The following is a 20640-nucleotide window of genomic DNA, read 5'->3' on the forward strand; positions in this document are numbered from 1 at the left end:
TCCTTCCCTTGCCTCGCAATGTGGCCCGTCGTGTTTTCAAGCCGGATGACGTGGTCATCTGCCGTGCTGGAATTTCTTGAACAATTCAATTGTGTTCCCAGTTCGAATGTGAGAGGCGTGGTGTTTTAACGGCGGAGGCGTCGAGACATTTGTTTGTGTGGTGCTCGGGCGCCGTACGTTAAATCAGAACCCGACACTGCATAGCCTGCCGCATTTCGTGTGTTCCTTTTATGAATATTACTTCAGTTTTCGAAGGCAAGAGTCAATTACAGCTTATACTCGGTTCCTGATTCGTAGGCATTGAAAGTGTTTCGCCGTCGCACCGGCCGAATGGTTAAGTAGTGCCGCGGAGCACGCAACAGCGAAAGTACTTATTAATAAACGAGTTTTTTGAACCGCGCTATGCACGTTGTCAAACAGCGTCACGCGTCGTCCGAAAAAGAAATATTAAAAAAAGCAAACGACTTTGACACTTGGCCTCCAAGATGTCTCCCAAGATTGTCCGATCTTTGAGGCCATGCTTGACAATTTCGCGGCTGGTGGCAGCAAGCCACCTTCCGCGAGGCGCCGTGTTGAATGAAGCGGCGCGTTCAGGGCGTGCCTTCCAAAAAGCGTCCATTCAGCGCCGCACGTGCGCCGTCAGCAACAGGTGCACGGACACATGCGCCTGGTGAAACGGGCGCCGTCAGGTCAGGCGGCGCGGCGGTCTTTTCGCCGTCGCGCGTCATGCGAGCCGGATGCCCAAATTTAGACCCCTTTCCCCGGACGCCCGCCAGGACGACGTCTTATTTTCGGGAGCACAGAGGAGGAGGGCGCCGAATTCCCCCCTCCAACCAGCTTGGCGTTTATACACATACCACCGTGTGCGTGTGCGTGTGTGTGTGTGTGTGTGTGTGTGTGTGTGTGTGTGTGTGTGTGTGTGTGTGTGTGTGTGTGTGTGTGTGTGTGTGTGTGTGTGTGTGTGTGTGTGTGTGCGCGTGTGTGTGTGTGTCGAGAGTCCTGCTCCATTCTGAGCTCTTCCGGGATGCTGATTGGGTTCGCCTTTAAGCGGACACCACTCTGCCCTGCCCTCCCCCCCCCCCCCCCCCTTTTCGGAGTAGGCGACATCATGATAGAGCGCGACGTATGGAGCACCGCGGCAGCGAGGTTTAGATGCGTGTACCTAATTCGAGGCATTCGGTGTGCGCTGTGCAACGTCGTGTATGAGGTGCTTATTTCTCTGGCCGCGCATTTCCGGCTGACGGTACCTTCACAGCCAGGATTTGGCGGCGCCGTTCTGCCTTTTTTTGATACATTACTCTGTTCTTGGCGCAGTGATCGAGCACTGTAGGACATGTCCTCTTCCATCTCTCGCTAACCGGCCGTTGCTCGGCCATGTGCACAACCGCCTTGTCGCTGTTGTTTATGCGTGCCCTCGAGAGCCCCCTACCCCCCTCCCTTCGTCTTTGTTAAAACGACTGAGATGCGTCTGGTTGTCGTCGTTAGGTAGTCAGTACTCGTTGTTAAGTTACAGAGTTATAAACTTGATCGTTTTGTTTTTTGAAAATTTTCGATTTTTGCCAATTTTTAATAAAAAATTGACCTAACTCAAAAATTCGAAACCAACAGTCACTAGATATTGTTTTTTTTTTTTGTTAATGCAACAAACCTCGTCAAATTTGGTGCAGTGGTTGCCGAGAAAAACAAATTCTCCTTTTAGATGTATTTAGATAGGAGCACCCGATCTAGAGCTTCCTCTTAACTCGCAGGTTATGCAGTCGCTCTTCGTTACCCAGGCGTTTGTCGAGTCGTCGACCTTGAGAGTGCCGCGTAATCGTCGCATGTCATGCGGACGCGACCTCTTGAAAGGCCTAACAGTGAGCTGGAGGTCCGCTGCAAAGAGCAATCGAGCGAACGCAGGAAGGGGAAAAAAAAGAGTGAGAGAGAGAAAGTAAGAAAATTGCTCTGTTAGACGCTCGCACTGGAGAGAGCCGTGACCTGTACCGCCGTCACGTTCCCTCTTTGCCGACGAAGGCACGCACACACACACGCCTTTGGGTTGTTCTCGCGTCTTAGTTGTACCGCGCACTGCTTTTCATTTTCCTTTCGGGAAATTAAAGAGTCATGGGTTGGCTTTTTCTCTTATGTGTGTGTGTCTATCACGAACGCAACGGCTATTGCGAACATGTACGCGCGTTGCTTGCGTGCGGGCTGTTTTTCTCACGCATACGGAAGGAAGTGCGGCGTTGCTTGAGGATATATGGCCAAGTGCGGATTTTGAGTCCGTGTTGAAGGCGGCTGCGCCTTTCCATGAACCTCAAAGGCCACGCTAATATACCGCCAGCTGTTTGCTGTCGAAGCTCGGGGCGTTGCCTCGGCGTCTCCTTCTTTCGTAAGGGTGAACGTCCTCCTTTGCTATACGAACGGCGCTTTTCCAGCAGTGCTGTCAATAGAAACCGCAGGGTTGAACTTTTTTTTTTTCTGTCGGTGGGGAGGTTTTAGGGGAGAATGCGGCTCGTCCCTATGAATGGACAAACGCTAAAGTTTGTTTAAACGACGTCTCGAGTGAACCCTGGAAACATTTGTATCTGTACCCAATACTGGCAGATAACGCGGGGAAAGCTGTAACGCATGTGCACAGTTCAGCCGTGACTGCAGTGCATGGAGGATAGCGGTGCGGTCGCTGTGCTTTTTGTGAGGCATCGGTCGTAATGTCTACCAATACGCGCCGAAGCTTGTGGTTACTAGCGCTGACGAGCATTGTCAGATACGCTCTTAGTGCGAACTGAAGGGAGCTTTTGCGTAGAAATGTTTTCGGTAAAAGCTGTTCCTGATCCCGATCAGCAGCCCCCCTATTCTCTCTCTCTCTCTTATTGCGTGAATATAGAAAAACCAATGCTGAAGGTGTTTCGGCTGAACGACAATTCAGTTTAGTGTCTGGTATACAATTTAATTGAGGTCCTCTAGTTACTGTCAGAAGGCACAACAGGGGCCGCATATATCCCTGTTGATATATTTTGATAACCTCAGTGGCACGTACAGTGTCTGGCGCTGCTGCTCACTGGACTGCCGTCCTCGCAGCGCACTGGAGAAACTTCTGACGTGAAAATAACGGGGACGAGGCGCACCGTAACTGGCTTAGGTCGCCGATAAAAGCGCGCGGAAGGGGACATCTCTGAAGCTAGAAGAAAGGGGGTTAACCGAGGGGCCCGATTTTTTCTAATCATATCATGAGAAGCCAACGAACAAAGACACCAAGGAAGACGTAGGGGAAACTACTTGTACTTACTAACTGAATTAAAGAAAATAATAACAAATTCGTCTTCGCGTGCGATGCTCTGCGAAGACGCACTGCGAAGACGTCGGATCGTTCCCTTCCTACGGCAAGTTGGATGGATGGATGCAAAACTTTAATAAGGTCCTGAGGTACGCGACTCAGCGCGCTGCGGGCCGCTCCCACGTTGGGACAGTCAGGCCTTGCCCGACCGCCGCATCGTGGGCCCTCTGGACAGCCCATAGTTGCGCCCCGGCATCGGGGCTCTTGATAGCGGAGAGCCACTTGTCCACATTAATTTGTTCCGTGCCTCGTAACGAGGGGCAACGCCAGAGCATATGGTCTAGGCTAGCGATGTCATTGCAGTGCCTGCAAGAACTAGTGGCATAGGTGTCGGGATAAATTTTGTGGAATAAAGCCGGGTTGGGATATGAACCTGTTTGCAATAATCTGAGGGTCAATGCCTGCGCTCTATTTAACTTCTTGTGTGGAAGGGGAAAGTCTCTCCTGCCGAGATAAAAGTGCTGCGCAATTTCATTGTATGTGGTCGGTTGATCTCTGTTCTCCACCACTGCGGGCCGGCGTTGGAGTTCTCCATGGTCGCGGAAAGCGAGACCTCGCGCCTTGGAGTGGGCCAGCTCGTTGAGGTTTGTTGGGCCTCCCATGATGGATCCCATGTGAGCGGGGAACCACGAGAGAGTGTGGGTGGCGATGCTTTTGCCTTCGAGGATGCGACAGGCTTCCTTACACACGGCGCCAACGCTGAAGGCGCGGATGGCTGCCCTGGAGTCGCTTTCATCGCAACTAATTTATCATTTTCTTTAATTCAATTTGTAAGTACAAGTAATTTCACCTATGTTTTCCTTGGTGTCTTCGCTTGTTGGCTTCTCGCGACGTTCTTAAAGCGGGCCACTCGAGGGTACGGCGCCAGCACTCTCGCGATTTCTGCATCCGCGGCAGGTTTGTTGTTTTCGTGAAGCCTGCAGCTGCTGTAGCCATCGCGTTGTGCGCGCTCGAGTGCGCGCGGTAGTCAACAACAACAGCGGAAAGAGAAGAGCCGAGCGCGCGGGCGCCATGAGAGCGTCATAAATTTCACGGACCCCCGCGCAAGAGGCAAAGACCCGGACGTACCGAAACCAAAAATACTGCTCTGTCATTTCCCTCGTCCCAGAACCGCATGGGCTGTACGCGTCGTCAACCATGGCTGTGTGCGTGACATCGACACTAGGGGGCGCGTGGCTCTCGGCGGTAATAAAGTCCCTCAATAATTCTAGAGGGACCTTAGGCGGTAAAGCTAGGGAAACGATGGAGCACGTTTTATTGGAATGTGAAGATATCTGCCCGGCGGTCCATTTTGGCACATCCGACCTCTTTGAAGCTATTGGGTTCAGGGAGAGCAGGGAGAAAGTAAACGTGGCCGCAGTAGAGATGAGTAAGAAGCGATTCGAAGATTGCTGGAAGAAAAGTAGGAAAACGACAAGCAACGGAGGGTACACAAAAGTAAAGTTCCCGATAGGGGTTCAGAAAGTTTGGTACAAGAGCTTGGTGGCGCAACGCACAGCCCCGGCCGTTCCAAAGCGGAGTCTCATATGGCATCCACCCATCCATCCATCGGGCTAGCATTCCGATTAGAATTTAATTCAGCCAAAACTAACTTTATTGTCTTTGCATCACATCAACGATCTTTAGTTCCTGTTCCTTCCATTTGCTTGCCACAGTACTCGATCGAAGCTAGCGGTGGTTAAATGTATTTTGGCTTCAGCTTGGACAGAAACTGAAAATTTGATTACCACAATTCAGATTAAAAAAAAAAAAAAGACGTCCTATGGTATACACATACGCATACGAGCCTGTCCTCTTCCTTTTTTTTTCACGTAGCATTCTCTCATCATTGCATTATGCATTCATTCATTCACATAACTATTGTGTAATTACATTGCATTACATGCACTCATCTTGCGCCACTACAAGTCGTTCAGAACAGAGCAGTCAACATAACTTTTTAGCTCATATTATACCATTGTCAAACAATTATTACAAGTCAGTAATATCCTTACAGTGTCCGACATCATTAAATATAATCCAGGTACCTGGTTGTTTAAGCACACCAACAATCCATTCCATATTTCTTTTTTTCAGTCTTCTTCTCTAGACAACACTAACAACACAAGATTTGTTCTTAACCAGAACCTCATCTTGCCCAGAGTCCGAACTAACTACGGCAAGCAAGCTGTTCACTTAGCGCTGTTTTATTATGGAACTCACTACCATTTGTTTTAAAATTAATGACAACACACTAATATAATAAGGAATGTAGAAAGTCCCCTTTGAACCAATCCACTCCTATATAACATTTTTGTAGATATTACATTATGGATGCATTTGCATTATCGTTTGTAAATGCTAGTTTATGTTATTACGTTTATTGTAATCACATGTGAAATTGTTAAAACGTGCTGATTTTCTGTTCAACTTGTTATTTTCATATGTTGCTGATTAAGCTTGTCGTATAATTGTTTTAATTCGTGTTCCAGTATGCTTACACAGTCGTTGTCTTCCTCACTTGTTTTCAGTCATTTATTTTATTACTGTCGTTGTTATAACTAGGTTTACTTTTCTTTTCGCGTATAGCATGTACAGGAGATCCCAGTTCAGTCTCCGACTCCGGGAGCTCATCCTGTATACTGCGTGTTGTAATCATCATCATCATCATCATAATCATCATCATCATGCTGTTTCATGATCACTGCAGTACGAAGACATCTCCCTGCGATCTCCAATTACTCCTGTCCTGTCATGTTGTAATAACGTTATGTATGATAATAAATTTTGATTCTGATTCTGAGGCGTATCGCTTTTCACTTTCAGTGCGCTTTGATTGGCTAACCCGGCGGAAGCGGACGTGACGAATGAATGGCATGCTTCCCACTTGCGTTATTCTCACGTCACACATAGTCGTACAAGTTATATTTATTTATTTATTTGTTCGTTTGTTTGTTTTCATACTCTCAGGACCCAAGGGTACTACAGAGAGGAGTGTTCTAACAGTAAATTGTTAATCGCAACTTTAAAGGCGGCAGGGTCTTCGATTGCAGCGACGGAGGCGGGGCGGTGGTTCCAGTCACTGCTTGTTTGCGGCAAAAAGGGAAGCCTGTAGAAAGCTCCATGTAGAATTCGCGTTGGGTGTCTTGCCATGCAAATATGCAAGTATCCTCTCCACCCTTAAAAGAAATTGAAAAAAAAAAAGAATGACGTGCCCAGGAGGCGAAGATTTGAAAAGGGGCGCGAGATAACATCACGTGACTCTCCGGCTCTTTAAAAAAATATATATACATTGTATGACTGTCTGTAGAGAGTGACCATAAACAGCTCTGCGTTTCTGTTGCTTTCATTGCTTTGTCAAGAATAAAATCTGACTGTCTACGGGAGAGAAGCCATTAAGGTGTGCATTTCCCTCAGTTGATTCCTAGCCTAATAGATTCCTATTGTCTAAAGACAAAAGTCATTACGATGTCTCTTTCTGTTAGTCGTACTTACACACTTAGTGAGCTGGACTGAATTCTTTAGAAAATCAGAAGACCGAATCGAACTGAGATTTCGTAAGTTCAATACTTTTGACATATAGAAAGAACGAAACGATCGAAATCGGCTTTTGCTAAGGTACGTTTGACGAAGATTTTTACGCTGGAAAAATTTTTTTGACACGTGTTACTTCGAAGCCGTTGCTCACACTGTCACTGCAGTGAAATATTAAGCTGACTTGGTAGATTATACTTCTGGAATGCCTATAATAGCTCCGCTTCAACATGTATGCGGAGGCTTGCTAAGCTCGAAGAGGTGCAAAAAACTGAAGGTGGTGGCGACGTCACTTTAAAATTCCCACAGTGGCTCCGTGTGACGAATTTTAACAGCGCCTGCTTGCTGTTGTAGAACATTGAATACGGGGCAGGATGGAGGAGCGAGGTAATATATGCAGATCCAGCGCACATGTTAGAATCTATGTGGAGCAGAGGTTTAGTAAAGCGGTTACATGAACTCTTTACAACTAATGGCGACGCGTACAGTCCTGTTTACTTTCATCCTAAGCAACGAGCAATCTCGTGAAACGTTTATGTTTATCCACACCCAAGGTCGCATATTTATTATCACGCAACTTTTATGCTTGTCCACTTAGTCGTTCACAGGCTGTGCCGAAACCCAAGCTCCAATTCAGGCGACTTGTACGCAGCGATACCACGAGGACGAAAAGCGATGTGTGACGCCTGCCTGTTGAGGGAAGAATGGGGATGACATGTGTTAGCGCACAAATGGTGCAGTATCAAGAAACATTTAGGGATTCTGTACCTCTTGTATCGCAGTGGGGCATAACCATTCTGGAGGATTGGCCAATAACAGGCACAATCCCAATGGCACATACTGAATGACAAAAAAAGCAATAATGAATAACAGAAAATCTGTGAAATATAGTTCACCATTCTATTAACAAATTGGTGTGTCGTAGAGATGCCAGCGGATAGGTTTCATGTAGGAGTCGTACAGTGGGACAAAGCCTGTTTCGAAGGATTGGCCAAGAGCTAGTATACGCAAATACTTGATGGCTAAATCAGAGAAAGTAATGTAAATCCAAGAATCCGTGGAATATAACTCACTATTCCATTAAACAGATCGACATGAAATGTTCGTTTGATGTAGTAAGTTGATATAATAATATATAATTATAATCGGCATACTTGGTCAGCATAGAGGGGTTCTACAAGCCACTTCGCTGGTAGTTTCGTGTAACCTTCGCATATATATCCACAAATGTATCCGCCGAGATTGCGACTGACTCAAGAGGTAGCTACACGAAACAAAGTAGGCAAAGAGAGGTTCGCTTAAAATAAGTAAAGATGGCCGAGGGAGATAAAACATTGGTGTAGTTATACTCTTAGTCTGCATGCGGTCTGAACTGAATAGATCAGTTAATACTTGAACGCAAGATTAGCTCCGCCATGCATTGTAATTGACAACGAAGTTATTCTCGTATACTCGCTGTTAAGCTGGGCGGGCTATAAAGGGGCGAAACGATTAGGTCGGCGTTTAGTCAGTGATTATGCAGAATGACTGGCTGTAAGTAAACACGGTGGTATAAGCAATTCAAACCAGAACTGAGTGGTTTACAAAACGAATTCTTTTACTCTGGTTTTGGGTAGCTGAGTCATGATGCGCTGCGAGCGATTCCGGAGGTACGGTGTCGAGTTCCACGTTCCAGTGACTCGCTCTTTCCGATGATCGCTGCGAACAAACGTAACGTATGTGTCCTTGACTTTATACATACGTCAAGGGACTGCCACGTGATATTACGGCCCCCTCGGTACCACTAGCTAACTGATGGCGATGATAATTTATTGGCATCCCCTTTGAAACGGGGCGGGAGAAATCGTCACCTAGCCTGCTTGAGTTACTCAGGTAGGCTGTCAATGCTTTTCCTTCGAGCACTCTTGTATACATCTCTTTTATCTTATCTACCTACCCTGTACCGCTGCTTATGGGTGTGATGGATGTGTCAGCCTCTTTCCTGCTTTCCCCCCCCCCCCCCCCCCCCCCCCCCCCCCCCACAAATACTCTTAACGTCTCTTGCTTATCTCGACTGCTGACAGGTGGATACTTCCGTCTACTTTAAGTGCAAGCGCTTCGGGGGGAATTTGTGCGATACGTACTGGTCTGACTGGGTGAATCCCTTCGCATTCCATTAAGATGTGCTGAGTGGTCCCTGGATTTTTGCTGGAGTATACACATGCCTCATCTAATTGCGAATATTTGCTCCGGTACGTTTCTTGTCCTTGGGTAACCAGCTCGAGCCTCATATAGCCAGGCACTTCCCTTACTGTTATCGTACAAATTTGCCCTCCTATTTTCTTTTTTTCTCATTCTTGCAAATTTGCTTGGTCTAGTTTTCGCTTACATTTTTTAAAAATCCAATTCGCTGTTTCTGTTTCTCTGACTTTCTTTTTTGATTACTCCTGGTTGTCTATCTACACTTTCAATTGCCCTGTACTTGGTTTCGAACTTTCTTGACCTCTTTATCCAGTCTCTGTCTACGCTCTTTAGGTACAGATACTTGGGCACTTTAGCCGCCCATTTATTTTTATCCATGTTCCCGAGTCTTTCTTCAAAGCTAATCTTGCTGTGCGCTTCTCTGACTTCAAACGAGGCCCGACCCTATGTCCCCTTGCACTGCCTCATTTGTGGCTTTGCCATGGGCTCCGAAAGCCAACCGGCCCACCGATTTTTGGTTAACTTCCAACCCAGACTATTATAGAGCTTTAACGCTACCTGGGTTATACTTCTGGGAACCGCTCAAGTATACCAATGTCTCGTTTAAACGACCTTTCTACACGCTTTTTCATTCGCTTCCTGAGTAATGTTCGAAAACTACGTCATTATATTCGATGTCATTATTTGTTTTTAACTGAGCACGATTTTGCGCTGCATCACATATTCACCATTTGCTCCACGTGGGTGTGTGCACAACCGAATTTCACGACACTGTTAGACTTTGCTGGTTACACCCCAGGTCCACCTGCTCGGCTGCCTGCAACCACGCCTAAAAATACTGAGGGGAAGGCCTGCGTGAATGCGAGTAGAACGTCCTGTTCTCTAGCGTGTAACTGCTGTTCCCTGTAAAACACACTCTATATAACCCATTAACCCTTTCAGTGTCACTGACGTACCGGTACATTTCCGCGTTTCTGTCCAGCCGTGTTCCTTTTGACGTTCTTTTTGTCAGATAGGAATGTGTGGACCAGACCAAGAGAACGTTTGTCATTATCCGAGTCATATTATTTTTTTTAATTTCTGCACAGCCAAAAAAAGTTCACTTTCAGTTTAGCATACGCTAAAAAGGATGAAGGCGAATGCCTGCACACTCACGATAAATCCATTTGATTACTTGACATTCTCATTCGAGTGCTTTGTTACTTCCTATTAATTGTTTTCTCGCACCCAAGGTCGTGGGTTCGACTCACACCAATGGCACCATCAATTTTGGTACCATTGAATTTTGATGCCATTACGCCGTGAGGTCAATTTTTTGATGACGTCGGACAACGGGTTTTTCGACCAATGAGCCACTTAAGGCTTTCGCTTTAATAAACCGGTGTGTTCGTTTTATAATATACGAGAAAATCCCGACGCTGGGGGTGCGTCACCTCCCCCCCCCAAAAAAAGAAAACAAAGAAAGAGAAAAAAAAGGAAAAGACTACACTGTGGGGATTTACCTATACGGTAACTGAAACCTTCAATGCGAGAAGTCCGTTGCTTCGGCGTCTGAGCCCGTGGTGGAATTCTGCGTTGAAGTGCTTCGTGTTCCCCTATAGGGCATTGAACGAGCGCGCGAAGCACTCTTGGATCGGTCGAAGCACTGCGAGAATTTTCTGTTATAGTATAGTTACGCGATGACAGCTAGCTTATTGTTTTGCGATAACTGCGTGTCCGACGTTGACTTTTCTTGACGGCAAAGTTGCATTATGGTTAAATCCGGTCGGGTACTTTGATGGGCACGAATTCTAGCGATAAAGGGCCGCTTTGCCCGAAGCGAAGCTGCACTTGAATTGTACCTTGTTTCACTTATAACAGATAGTTAGGGAAGTCGATGAAAGGAAGTGTGCTTCTCCTGCATTATACGTATACACAAATCGAATATATACATGGTTGGCGAATGAAATGCAGCGCCGTTGTCAAACCAGGATGTAACTATATGTGAAAAACAGTTGATAGAGTGCTCTGGAATGGGACCAACACTGTTGCTGCACCGTTCCCGTTCTATACCTCTGCACCGCCCTATAGCCACGGCTACGCGCGTCGGCATGTCACATGGCACAGGTGCGCAGTAGGGCGGTATAACGGCTCTAGGGAGTCCCAGGCGTGCCTTCGTAGTGGTCCGAAGAATGCGGCAATCTTGTAGCCCTGTGGGAAATGTGCAGCGTGCGTGCATTTTGCTCTCGGTCGATTGTCGCATGCTTTGTTAATTATCTTTATTTCTTGACCACGAAGTCATGCCCATATATTCCTGTATGGAGGCATTGCAGGAGATCTACGATTTTGCCACTAGAAAAAATATGTAGTATGCGTTGACACAGTGTGAAAGAAGACGAGACAACGGACGATCTGAATTGGGCGTGAGCCCAGAAATATTGGGTACATATTTATTGTCACGAAGAAACGCGTGCGATTAAACGTTGCTGGTCAACGAAAACACGTGCTTAGTGCTGGTCGGCCGGCCAGGCAGCTTATGTCCGATAACCGTACACAACAATGGCCTATACGTTACAGTACAGAAACTTCGTGTGAGCTCATAACGACGCATAAGTACACAAGCAAATGTACATGTGTATATGAAATAGTCACGCTGAAGCAAACATGCGCAACGCAGTCATTTCAGGCAGCGCCAGACAGCCGCGCGCGTACCTGTGCCCTTGTACAGCAGTGCTAAAACGCTCGTCTTGCGACGACGTTAACTCTGTCGGCACTTCCCAGTAATATCTAGCGGTCACATCATTCCTGCAGCGGGGGCAGCGCTAGTGGCGAACAAGCCTCTCACGTTGTTCCTTTACGTCGACCCCCATTCCACATCTTTCTCTCTCGCCTTCATTCTCACTCTTCGACCGATGACCGACCGTTCGAGGAAATGGCGGGAGTGAAAGCAAGTTCCTTTACGTTCCACAATGCCTGTGAAAGTGAGGATGCGAAAAACTTCCTAGTGCGCGCCGGCTCTGAACGAGTTGTCCTTATGTACGCGGGCCAAATAGCTCCGGGCAGCGTGTGCGGGCTCCGACGTCTCGTTGAACGGAGAAAAAGACCCTTCCTCATTGCAGTTTCCGTAGTAGTAATTCCCATCGGTTGACGAAATTCGAATTCGGGTGCACACATGGACCTTCGTCGCCCGTTATGTATCTGCATATAGACGAGAACTTGGAACAAAAAATAAAATAAAAAATAAACGGCGCGTCGTGGCGATTCGAGGCAGTGCCGCGCTTCTGTGTATGTCTCGCTTGAAATGGTATTCCCCCTTCGTTGCCGACCTGCGAACGGCACAGAGACACGAAATCGCGGCACGACGCTCCTAATTTGCCGCATTTCCTGGACCGCCTCTCCTCACTAGTCTGCACGCATCTTGATCGCATCCCATCACACTCAAAGATGCGCGTGTTGCGCAAATGGATGACGGGTGGGAACGCAGTTTGAAAGTGGGGCGATGAGGGAGGCACACATACGCACACACACACAGAGCGACATAGTCGGATAGACGGCGCTGTCCTCTTCATTGTCTGAGAAAGGTGCACCCTTCCTGTTTGTGCTTTCTCTCTCTGTCTCGGCCGTGCCTGCGGAAGGAGGGAACTCTTTCTCGCGCGTCTGTCTCTGGCGCGTGTGCTTGCGCGTTGATGCTGCAGTGCTCGGCACGGCGCGGAACTAAACGAGAAACGCCTCCTGCCATCTCCTGCCACGCTTGTGTGTATGTGTGTCTGTACACCGCGTTGGCCCAGAACGTGCCTGCCCACGCTTGTCCTAGTTTAGTCGCTGGGTGGCGCTGCTGCTGCCTGGTGCGGCGGTGGTGGCGGTGGTGCTATGGCACTTTGTTCTTGTATACTCCGTCGGGCCTCTGCATGTATGTACCTGTTTACCGCGTAGATGAGCTGCGCGGTGCCCCTTGCACGTATAGAGAGACCAATGACTGCTCTGTGCCTCTTCGGGCGTTCGGGAGCAAATCTAGCGTCCCACGCCGCGTGCAATCTCTTCCTCTCCTTCGCGAACACCGCTTTGGGGCGGAGAGTCGTGGAAGCCGTGGACGAGAGCGTCTATCCTGCCGTCGAGCGGGTTGTTCCGCGCCTTTTTGTTCTTTTTTTTTTTTCGCTGGGCTGCGCGCGCGATTACGGCGTACCTGCGCGTGCGTGATGGACGATGGCCGATTTGTCAGAGCCGCGCGACCTGCCAGCGACTCTTGCCCAGGCTGCGGCACGTTTCTCGCGGCTCTATTGCGCCGCGGCGTTTCGGTTCGGGCAGCTTTGACGCCTTGTAGAGAGACCGTTCTGTTTGAACCGGTAGTTGCGGTAGCTCGCCGCGCCATTGAACGCGGTAGCTCGCGCGACGTGGGGATGTTTCATCCTTCGCTGCTTATCGTGCAAGGTCTCTCGTGCCCCATTTTTTTTTTCTTTTTTAATCTATAGCGCGTGGTTCACTCGTCTGCGGCAACATAACTGAAGGAAGAAATCGAGTGAAAGTGTTTTACCAGAGACGTCCACTCCGGGAAATGGCACAGAAGGCTGGGACATTGGCTACAGTGCGGGTAGCTTCGATGAACATGCGAAAGGCCTATCAATTTGTACTGTACGCCATATGCGGCAAAGTATACTGACAGACGCCGATTCACTTACGTTAGATAATAATACGCATTGTCATGAGGGAGACTTTTCCAGACAGTGGCCTGAATCTGTGTGCCATCGTGCATAGGACATATGCAGCTAACTACCAACGAAATTTAATACATGAATTACAGCAAGCGATTCATGTAATAAACTCACTTGGTAGTCTGCACGTATTATTTGATCGTTCCTGTTCTAAGTGGCGCTATTGCAGTATGTTTAATAATAAAGCGGCAGTTTCGCCCGAAAGCCGAAACACCGATTGCGATAGCAAATTAGTGGACAGCTATACGAAGTATAGTAGTTTTTTCGGCCTCATGAACTTGTAAACATAGGCATACGAACTAAATTAACAAGCATGGTGTCACGCGCGTACAAGCAAACGGGATCACATCTCACTCGATGACTGCTGAAAATCACTGTCAATACGCTGGAGTCTTGCAACGCAGCAGCAGCGAGCGAATTGACTTTCGTGCTGCGTCTCGCATCAACGCGTACCAAGCAGTGCAGACAGCGCACGGGCGGACTCTTGGCTCCGTCGCAGATGACATTCAAGACACTCAGCGACCCGGGCGGGCGCGTGCGACCGCCCGGGCCGCCCGGAGTAGAACGTGCCCCCTCCCCCTCCCTCCCAAGCCCTGCGCGCGACGGAAGACGGCGCGCTTCCTCCTCGCCGTCCTCGCTTGCGTGCGCGGGATTGAGCCGCGATCGCCGACTCGCCCTCGTACGCTTTCTCGCGCACATAGAGCGTACGGCGCGCGGCGACGATTTTATCGCCCTTGGACTTCATACTGAACGTCACGGCGACGGCAGAAATGCAACTGGAGTGGCCGTATGATTGCTATCGCAGTAAAACGAACGTTGCTGGCTGGAACGTACGCGGACTTCAGAGACCTATGCTCTACATACGGAGTGGTCATTATCAAGTTTTGTGGAATTCTTGAAAATCGCTAGTTTCGGATAACGCAATTCTAGTCCTTGAGCTGGATTGTTGAGAGAGCCGGACATTACTTACACGGCAGGGTCGCAACATATTCAACTAATTAACAAAAATTCACTAATTGAATTCCTAATTAATTACATTACGCCACATATTGCAATTTACAAGTTGTAGCCGGGAAGATTGTCAAGCGTATCCACTTGGAATGAATTTCCAGAATGACACCAGTTTCGACATGTGCGCCATCAAACTCGCCGTAAAAACATTGTTGGTCCAGTTGCCCTTTAAAGCGAAACACTATTTTGTGCATTCAAGCACAAAAGTATCTGGAACGCCCATGTGCTTTGTCCCACACTTTGAGCATTATTATATCTCGAAATCGGTGTCATTCTGCAAATCTATTTCAGGTGGATGCGCCTTGCAAACTCACTGGCTACAATTCGCAATTTGCAATATGAGTCTTAAAATAATTAATTAAAGACTTAATTAGTTGAATATGCGTTGCGATTTCTCGTGATAGTCTTCAAATAATCCAGCGCAACGATATGAAGCGTGCTATCAGCCACAGTAGATTTTTAACAAACTCCGTAAAACCCAAAAATGATCACCTTGTATGGCTAACACAATTTCTACTCCTACCCTCTGACAGATTCATATCTGTGACGCCCTTTCTTTCTTAACAATCCGTTCGTGGCTTACGCGTGCGCAAAGGTTGCTGCTTCCTGCTGACAACACTGTCCTCGCTCTGCGCGACGTGTGAGCAGCTGTGCAATGTCTCGATGACGTCACTTCCTGCAGACGCGTCATCTCCCACTGCAGGCGGCCGCACTTCCTGCCTGTCGAGCCAAACAAAAGGCGGCGCGGCTGTTAGCGCTGCTCCCTCGAGCGCGACCGCTGGTTTACGTGACGACGCGGGTCGATTAACACGCGAACTCATTGAGGAAGAGCTTCCCGAGTATATGTACGTGTTTGCGCGTTGCGTCACTGCGGTCACAACATAGCCGGCGCTTCATCATGCAGGAACTCGGCAGCGGTTCTCGGTCAGTTCGTGGTGGGAGCGGCGCGGTTGAGCCGTTATAATCTTTGCCGGTCGCTGCTATGTGGGTCGCACCGTTAGAGGTGTTTCTGCGCGTACCGGAAACTGATTTCCGATTCGTTCCCATCGACCTTCAAGAATGGCGTCGTGCAACCACGTATACACTTACCCGTTGACCTGCGGTGCGCCGCGCTGACGTTGGTGTGGACGCTATTGCTAAACTCGTGCCTAGAATTGCCTTTTATATGTCTATGTAGACACCGTGCCCTTTTTATTAAAAGTTTTTCTACCGTATGGGCACTCGTATAGAAACCCCAGCGAGTGCTTGTGCTCAGCTGGTAGCTGCCCGTGACTACTGTGTATAGAGCCTACGAACGAGAGGAAGGAAGACGACGCCTGGCTTTCAGGTTACATTTATGTTGAAGGCAAATCATGGCATATGTTTTGTACGAATCCGGCTGGGCCTTCTGGGCCCTGCTCCTTTATGTACCAGCGTTGGGATATCGCTTCCTTACCCGTCGTATTCACTGAAGGGAAACAATACACCCGTTCCGCACCCGTTCTCTCGCGCAAAAGTCTTTGATTCGTTGGTCGAGAGCGGTCGAGAGATACAGCTAAGTCAACAAAACTTCTGCTTTGCCTTCCGCCGTCGATTGCAGTTTTGAGGCGTCACGAGCAGGTATAATACAATTTTTTTCCTTCCTTAGACGTTTACTTGGCATGACTTTATCAGACCCCCCTTGCCGCGGTGAACAAATTGTCGCAGTTATGTTGGTTCGTTGGCGAGTAAAGTATTTCGTTTTTAAGAAGACGCACGTTATTGCACATTCGATCTGCCTGCGCTTGAAATATATATGGTTCAGCAGGTGCTGCGCGATCATCATTCGTTTGCACCAGAAGCAGCATGGCGGCATCGATCCGCACGTCGCCGTTCGCTTCACAGCACGAATTCGCAGCATTCTCTTTCTTTTGCCGCTGGTCTCGGCACTCATATGGCTGCGGACCAACGCAGCAACGTCATCAAGTGACGTGTGTTGAAATGCTGGCCACCTATCGCGGTCCACGAGAGACTGACGCTAAGGAGAATGGGGTGCGAATCACGTGTGACGGGGTCAATGAACTTCGCGCCTCAATGCCTCGTGACGCTGTTAACTAATAACGGTGTTGTCTCGCCCGCATGCGCTGTAGTTCGTCATTTCCTTCAGTTCGCACGATGATTTCGCGAGCGAAGCCGTCTCTGCATCGGCGGTCACTCTGTTGGCTGTATCGCGGAGAGTGCATGACCATTCGAAGTGAATTGAGAATCTATGCGCAATATGTGTGGCGGTGGGGATACTGTAAATATATTTTGTTATTAAAAAAATAATAATAAACCTTTCCTTAATTGCAGGTATGCAATGTGATTTGCGTGGTTTCTGGCGCTCAGGGAGACGCTGCGGTGAATGAATATTATAGCCCGGGAAATTCCCCTGCATGCATCTGCACAATTTCATTCCTTGCCTCTTATCGGACGAACCGAATGTTTTTTCGCTATCCAATGAAAGAAACAACGGACGGGGAACGGCTAGGTGCTATTCATTTCAGCTCATTTTGCTTAGTAATAGTACAGTGTTAATTAACCACTATCTCATCAATGTTTACCGTTATCTTTCTTTCGCCTGTTCACACCTCGCCCACAGCTCCAAGGGACCCTGGCGCGCTGTGGAGGTCGTTCGAAAATGTACTTGGCATGCGGCGACAGGCTGTGAGCGTGCGAAGTGTCCTTTAATTGCACTTTGTGCTCCGATAGGCTATCTTTACTGAGTTTACCGTCAGTACAGCGTTACGTTGGGTGTCCGCATATGCGTGTTTTGGTTTAGTACTTTAATTCGCCCATATAACCGCGACGCCCATTGTTCCTCGAGGAGCGATCCCTTTCATATGAGATCCAGGCTGATTGCTCTCTCATCATTTCTCATCATCATCACTCCATTCTGGACGCCGCCTGCCATCGTGCCTCAGGTGCGCGTGCCGGAAAGGCTTCGCGGGGCCACGATGTATGCAGATGTGCAGAGAGAGAGCCCCAGTAACTGAGCGGCACTGCAATGCCCGGAACGGGCGTGCGGAAACGTGCTCGACGTCAGATGCGCCGGAAGGTAAATAAGTACGCGTGCCCTGAAGTGTGTAACTGGTGTAATTGTAGGCGTGGAGAACGGCACACCCCACGCGGCGTGCGAGAAGCTCTGAGGCTCCTGAGAGAAGGCGTTTTGCAAGCGCGGTTGCTGCCGGAGCCGACCGCCGGAGCGGCTAGAGAGAACGACGGCAGCGGAAAAGATGGAACGGGGCCGGCCGGATGACGTCATGCTGCCGCCGGTGGGGGAGCGGCCGCCACCACTCGCTCCCCCGCCGCGCCAGCGCTCAGCGGAGCCTGGTTGCCTGCCCCCACCTGCCCCGAGCCAGCAAAACACGAGCAGAGGATGCAGTGTTCTACCACAGAGCGAACGAACGCGGAGGAGAGCGTTGAAGGAGCGAAAAAACAATAATAATAACGCAAAGGAACATCAGCCATCGAAGCCAAGCGGACCGTTCCCGTTTTTGCTCGGCGCCCTCTCTCTCTCTCCCTCTCTCTACGTCATCCTCCTCCTCCAGAGAGGAAGGAGCCAGCGGAGGCGCATTCGCTAGCATCGGTGCCGGCGCTCGATTTGCGCGGATGCCCCACCGTCTCTTCTGGCGGTCTCTGCGCGTACCCGGCGCTGTGCGCCCGTAATTTGCGTTCTGCGGCCGCAGTGAGCTTAACTCGCCCATTTATAGTGTCCGCCCACGCAACGCATCAAGCGGGAGGCGAGCCCAGACCTGGAAAGAAGCGTTGCGTCCCTTCTTGCAGCCATCTGCGTGTGCCCGCGCGGTCGTCGGAATATGTGTCGTCCTCTTCGCCCGGATTGTGCACCGCGCGGGATTTGACGAGCAGTTTTGGGTGTGCGGCGCCGCTTATCTCGTGTGACAACACCCGCGCCCACCGTGCTTGTTTGAGTGCATCGTCGTCTCCTGCGCGCATCGCTGTCTGTGGATTGCCCGCGATGTGGGTTCTCGGAGAAAAGGCCTAGCTGCGCGCAGTGCCATGAGAGGCGAGCGCTGTTGCGGCAACGCAGTGGAGAAGAAGCCGGCGGCGCGGCCGAATGCCAGGCTGCTGGCGTCGGCGAACGACAACGCCGGCTTGACGTCGGCGGTTGGCACCGGTTTCGTCGGTGAGCACTTTTCCTTTGCTTGTAGAGCGGCTGTGGTCATCGAAATGGTTGAGTCTCCTGGCCCGCGGCTCAACCACCATGTCGCTCTGCGCGGCGTTGCCGTTTAGCTTGGCGAAGGGATGTGGTTGCCACAGTTCTGGTGCGCGCGCGACTGTATTTACGCGCGAGATCGGCGTCACGTTCTTGGCAGCTGACCGCACGTACTGAGGAGACCCAACAGGGGGGCGGCAAATATGTTTTGCGCTTCGACCTCCTCCTCCTCCTCCTCCCTCGTTTCTCCTTCTACCCCTTTTCCTTTCTGCCATCTTGCCCGGCCTGTCATGCGAAGAAGCGCGCTGACAGCTGCGTGAGGGGGAAGCATCTAGCTGTGACGTCACCTTCGCGGGTGGCTGGACGAAACGCAAAAACGTCCGGGCATATTTCGCGCGCTCTCTCTCTAGTGTCAGACTCGCACCGATGCCGAGTGAAGACCAGAAAACGCGGCGCCCATTTTATGCAGCGAGACCGTTTTTATGGCTGGGGCAAGTGTGCGGAGGCGTGCTATAGTATGCCGGTGCGTCCTCTTTGTGGCCGTAATGGAACAGTCCTCTATGTAGACGCACTCGAATAGCGCGTATACCTGGGGAGGCGCATTGTTGCGATTGCTATGTGGATTTTCCATCCGGCAGCTGTTCTGTGGTTATGCGCGGCTGTGTCGGCGTGCCGTGGATTTAAAACCCCGAACGGTGTTTGAGATAACGCGCGAGTTCTATCACTGCATGCTCCCTGATTCAGACGAAACCGTATAATATTATGTATAGCAAAGTTCTAATTCTGTGATGTAGAAATGCTCGCTTTCTCTTGTAGTCCCATTATATGCTTACCGCTCTCTATATACGGTCCTGCAGAATTGTCGGTCTTTCTTTCGTTCCTTCTTTTTTTTTTCTTTCTTTTTTAACGATTCACTTCGTTTATTATTATTCCGAGCGCTTTCAGCGGCCCGTGTGGCCGGAGGCTTTGCGTCGGAGATTCTTTATGCTCATGCCGATCTTTGTTTTCCTTTCTGCTTTCTTTTTGTTTCTTTGCTTTGCTTTCGTTCACTGGTTCTCTTTCGCTGAGGCAGCTAGCTAGCGCTCGGCTATGTGAACACACACACACACACACACACACACACACACACACACACACACACACACACACACACACACACACACACACACACACACACACACAAAAAAAAAAAAAAAAAAACGGTGCTTGCGTCGGCGCGGCGCCCATGGAATGCACCTACCCCGGCCGCGCGCATTGCCCGAAATTGCTCGTGGTTCCGGTGTTTGGACCCCGCGGGCGTGCGGAATATACTGCTACGTTGACGCGCGTATCGACCGCGTCGGGAGACAGTGCGGTTTCCGTGCTTTTTTTTTGTTTTATATGTTCGTTATGGGGTGTGTACCCCTCATATCTGTATGGGCCGGTTCCGGCGCCGCTGCAGCGACCCGGGCGTGTGCTGTTGACAGGGTGCCCTAGGGCGACGTGTGGCACGGACTGACTCTTGGGGCTAACTTAATAGTTTCCGTTTCGGCGCTGATAACAGTCCAGCTTTGGCTGAATGCTTGCTGGCTAAGTTTTACTTCAAGGTGGGTGTTTGCATGACGCGTCATGTCAGCCATGTGACGCTGCGTGTGGTATAGAAAACCTGCAGGAAACACTGAATTTTGCCTCAACAATGATTGAATGTTCTGACCTTGGACCACTCTGTACCTTGCATATGTCTACATGTTACCCGATTCTTCTGAAGACAAAAAAAT

The 20640-nt window shown here is 49.5% G+C and overlaps 1 protein-coding gene across 2 annotated transcripts in view; it reads left to right on the forward strand.

Moving 5' to 3' along the window:
- Positions 1-20640, forward strand: part of LOC142583123 (uncharacterized) — a 120061-nt gene that overhangs the window by 22949 nt on the left and 76472 nt on the right. Inside the window, exon 1 of one of the 2 annotated variants that reach the window (XM_075693453.1) lies at positions 18185-18853. The exons of the other annotated variant lie outside the window; for it this stretch is intronic. Within the exon in view, the coding sequence (XP_075549568.1) occupies positions 18727-18853 (127 nt within the window). The 5' untranslated portion in view covers positions 18185-18726. Of the gene's footprint in view, positions 1-18184; positions 18854-20640 lie in introns of those variants that run through there. 2 annotated transcript variants of the gene reach the window in all.

This window comes from Dermacentor variabilis, chromosome 5, assembly GCF_050947875.1.
Source record: "Dermacentor variabilis isolate Ectoservices chromosome 5, ASM5094787v1, whole genome shotgun sequence".
Taxonomy (NCBI): Eukaryota; Metazoa; Arthropoda; class Arachnida; order Ixodida; family Ixodidae; genus Dermacentor; species Dermacentor variabilis.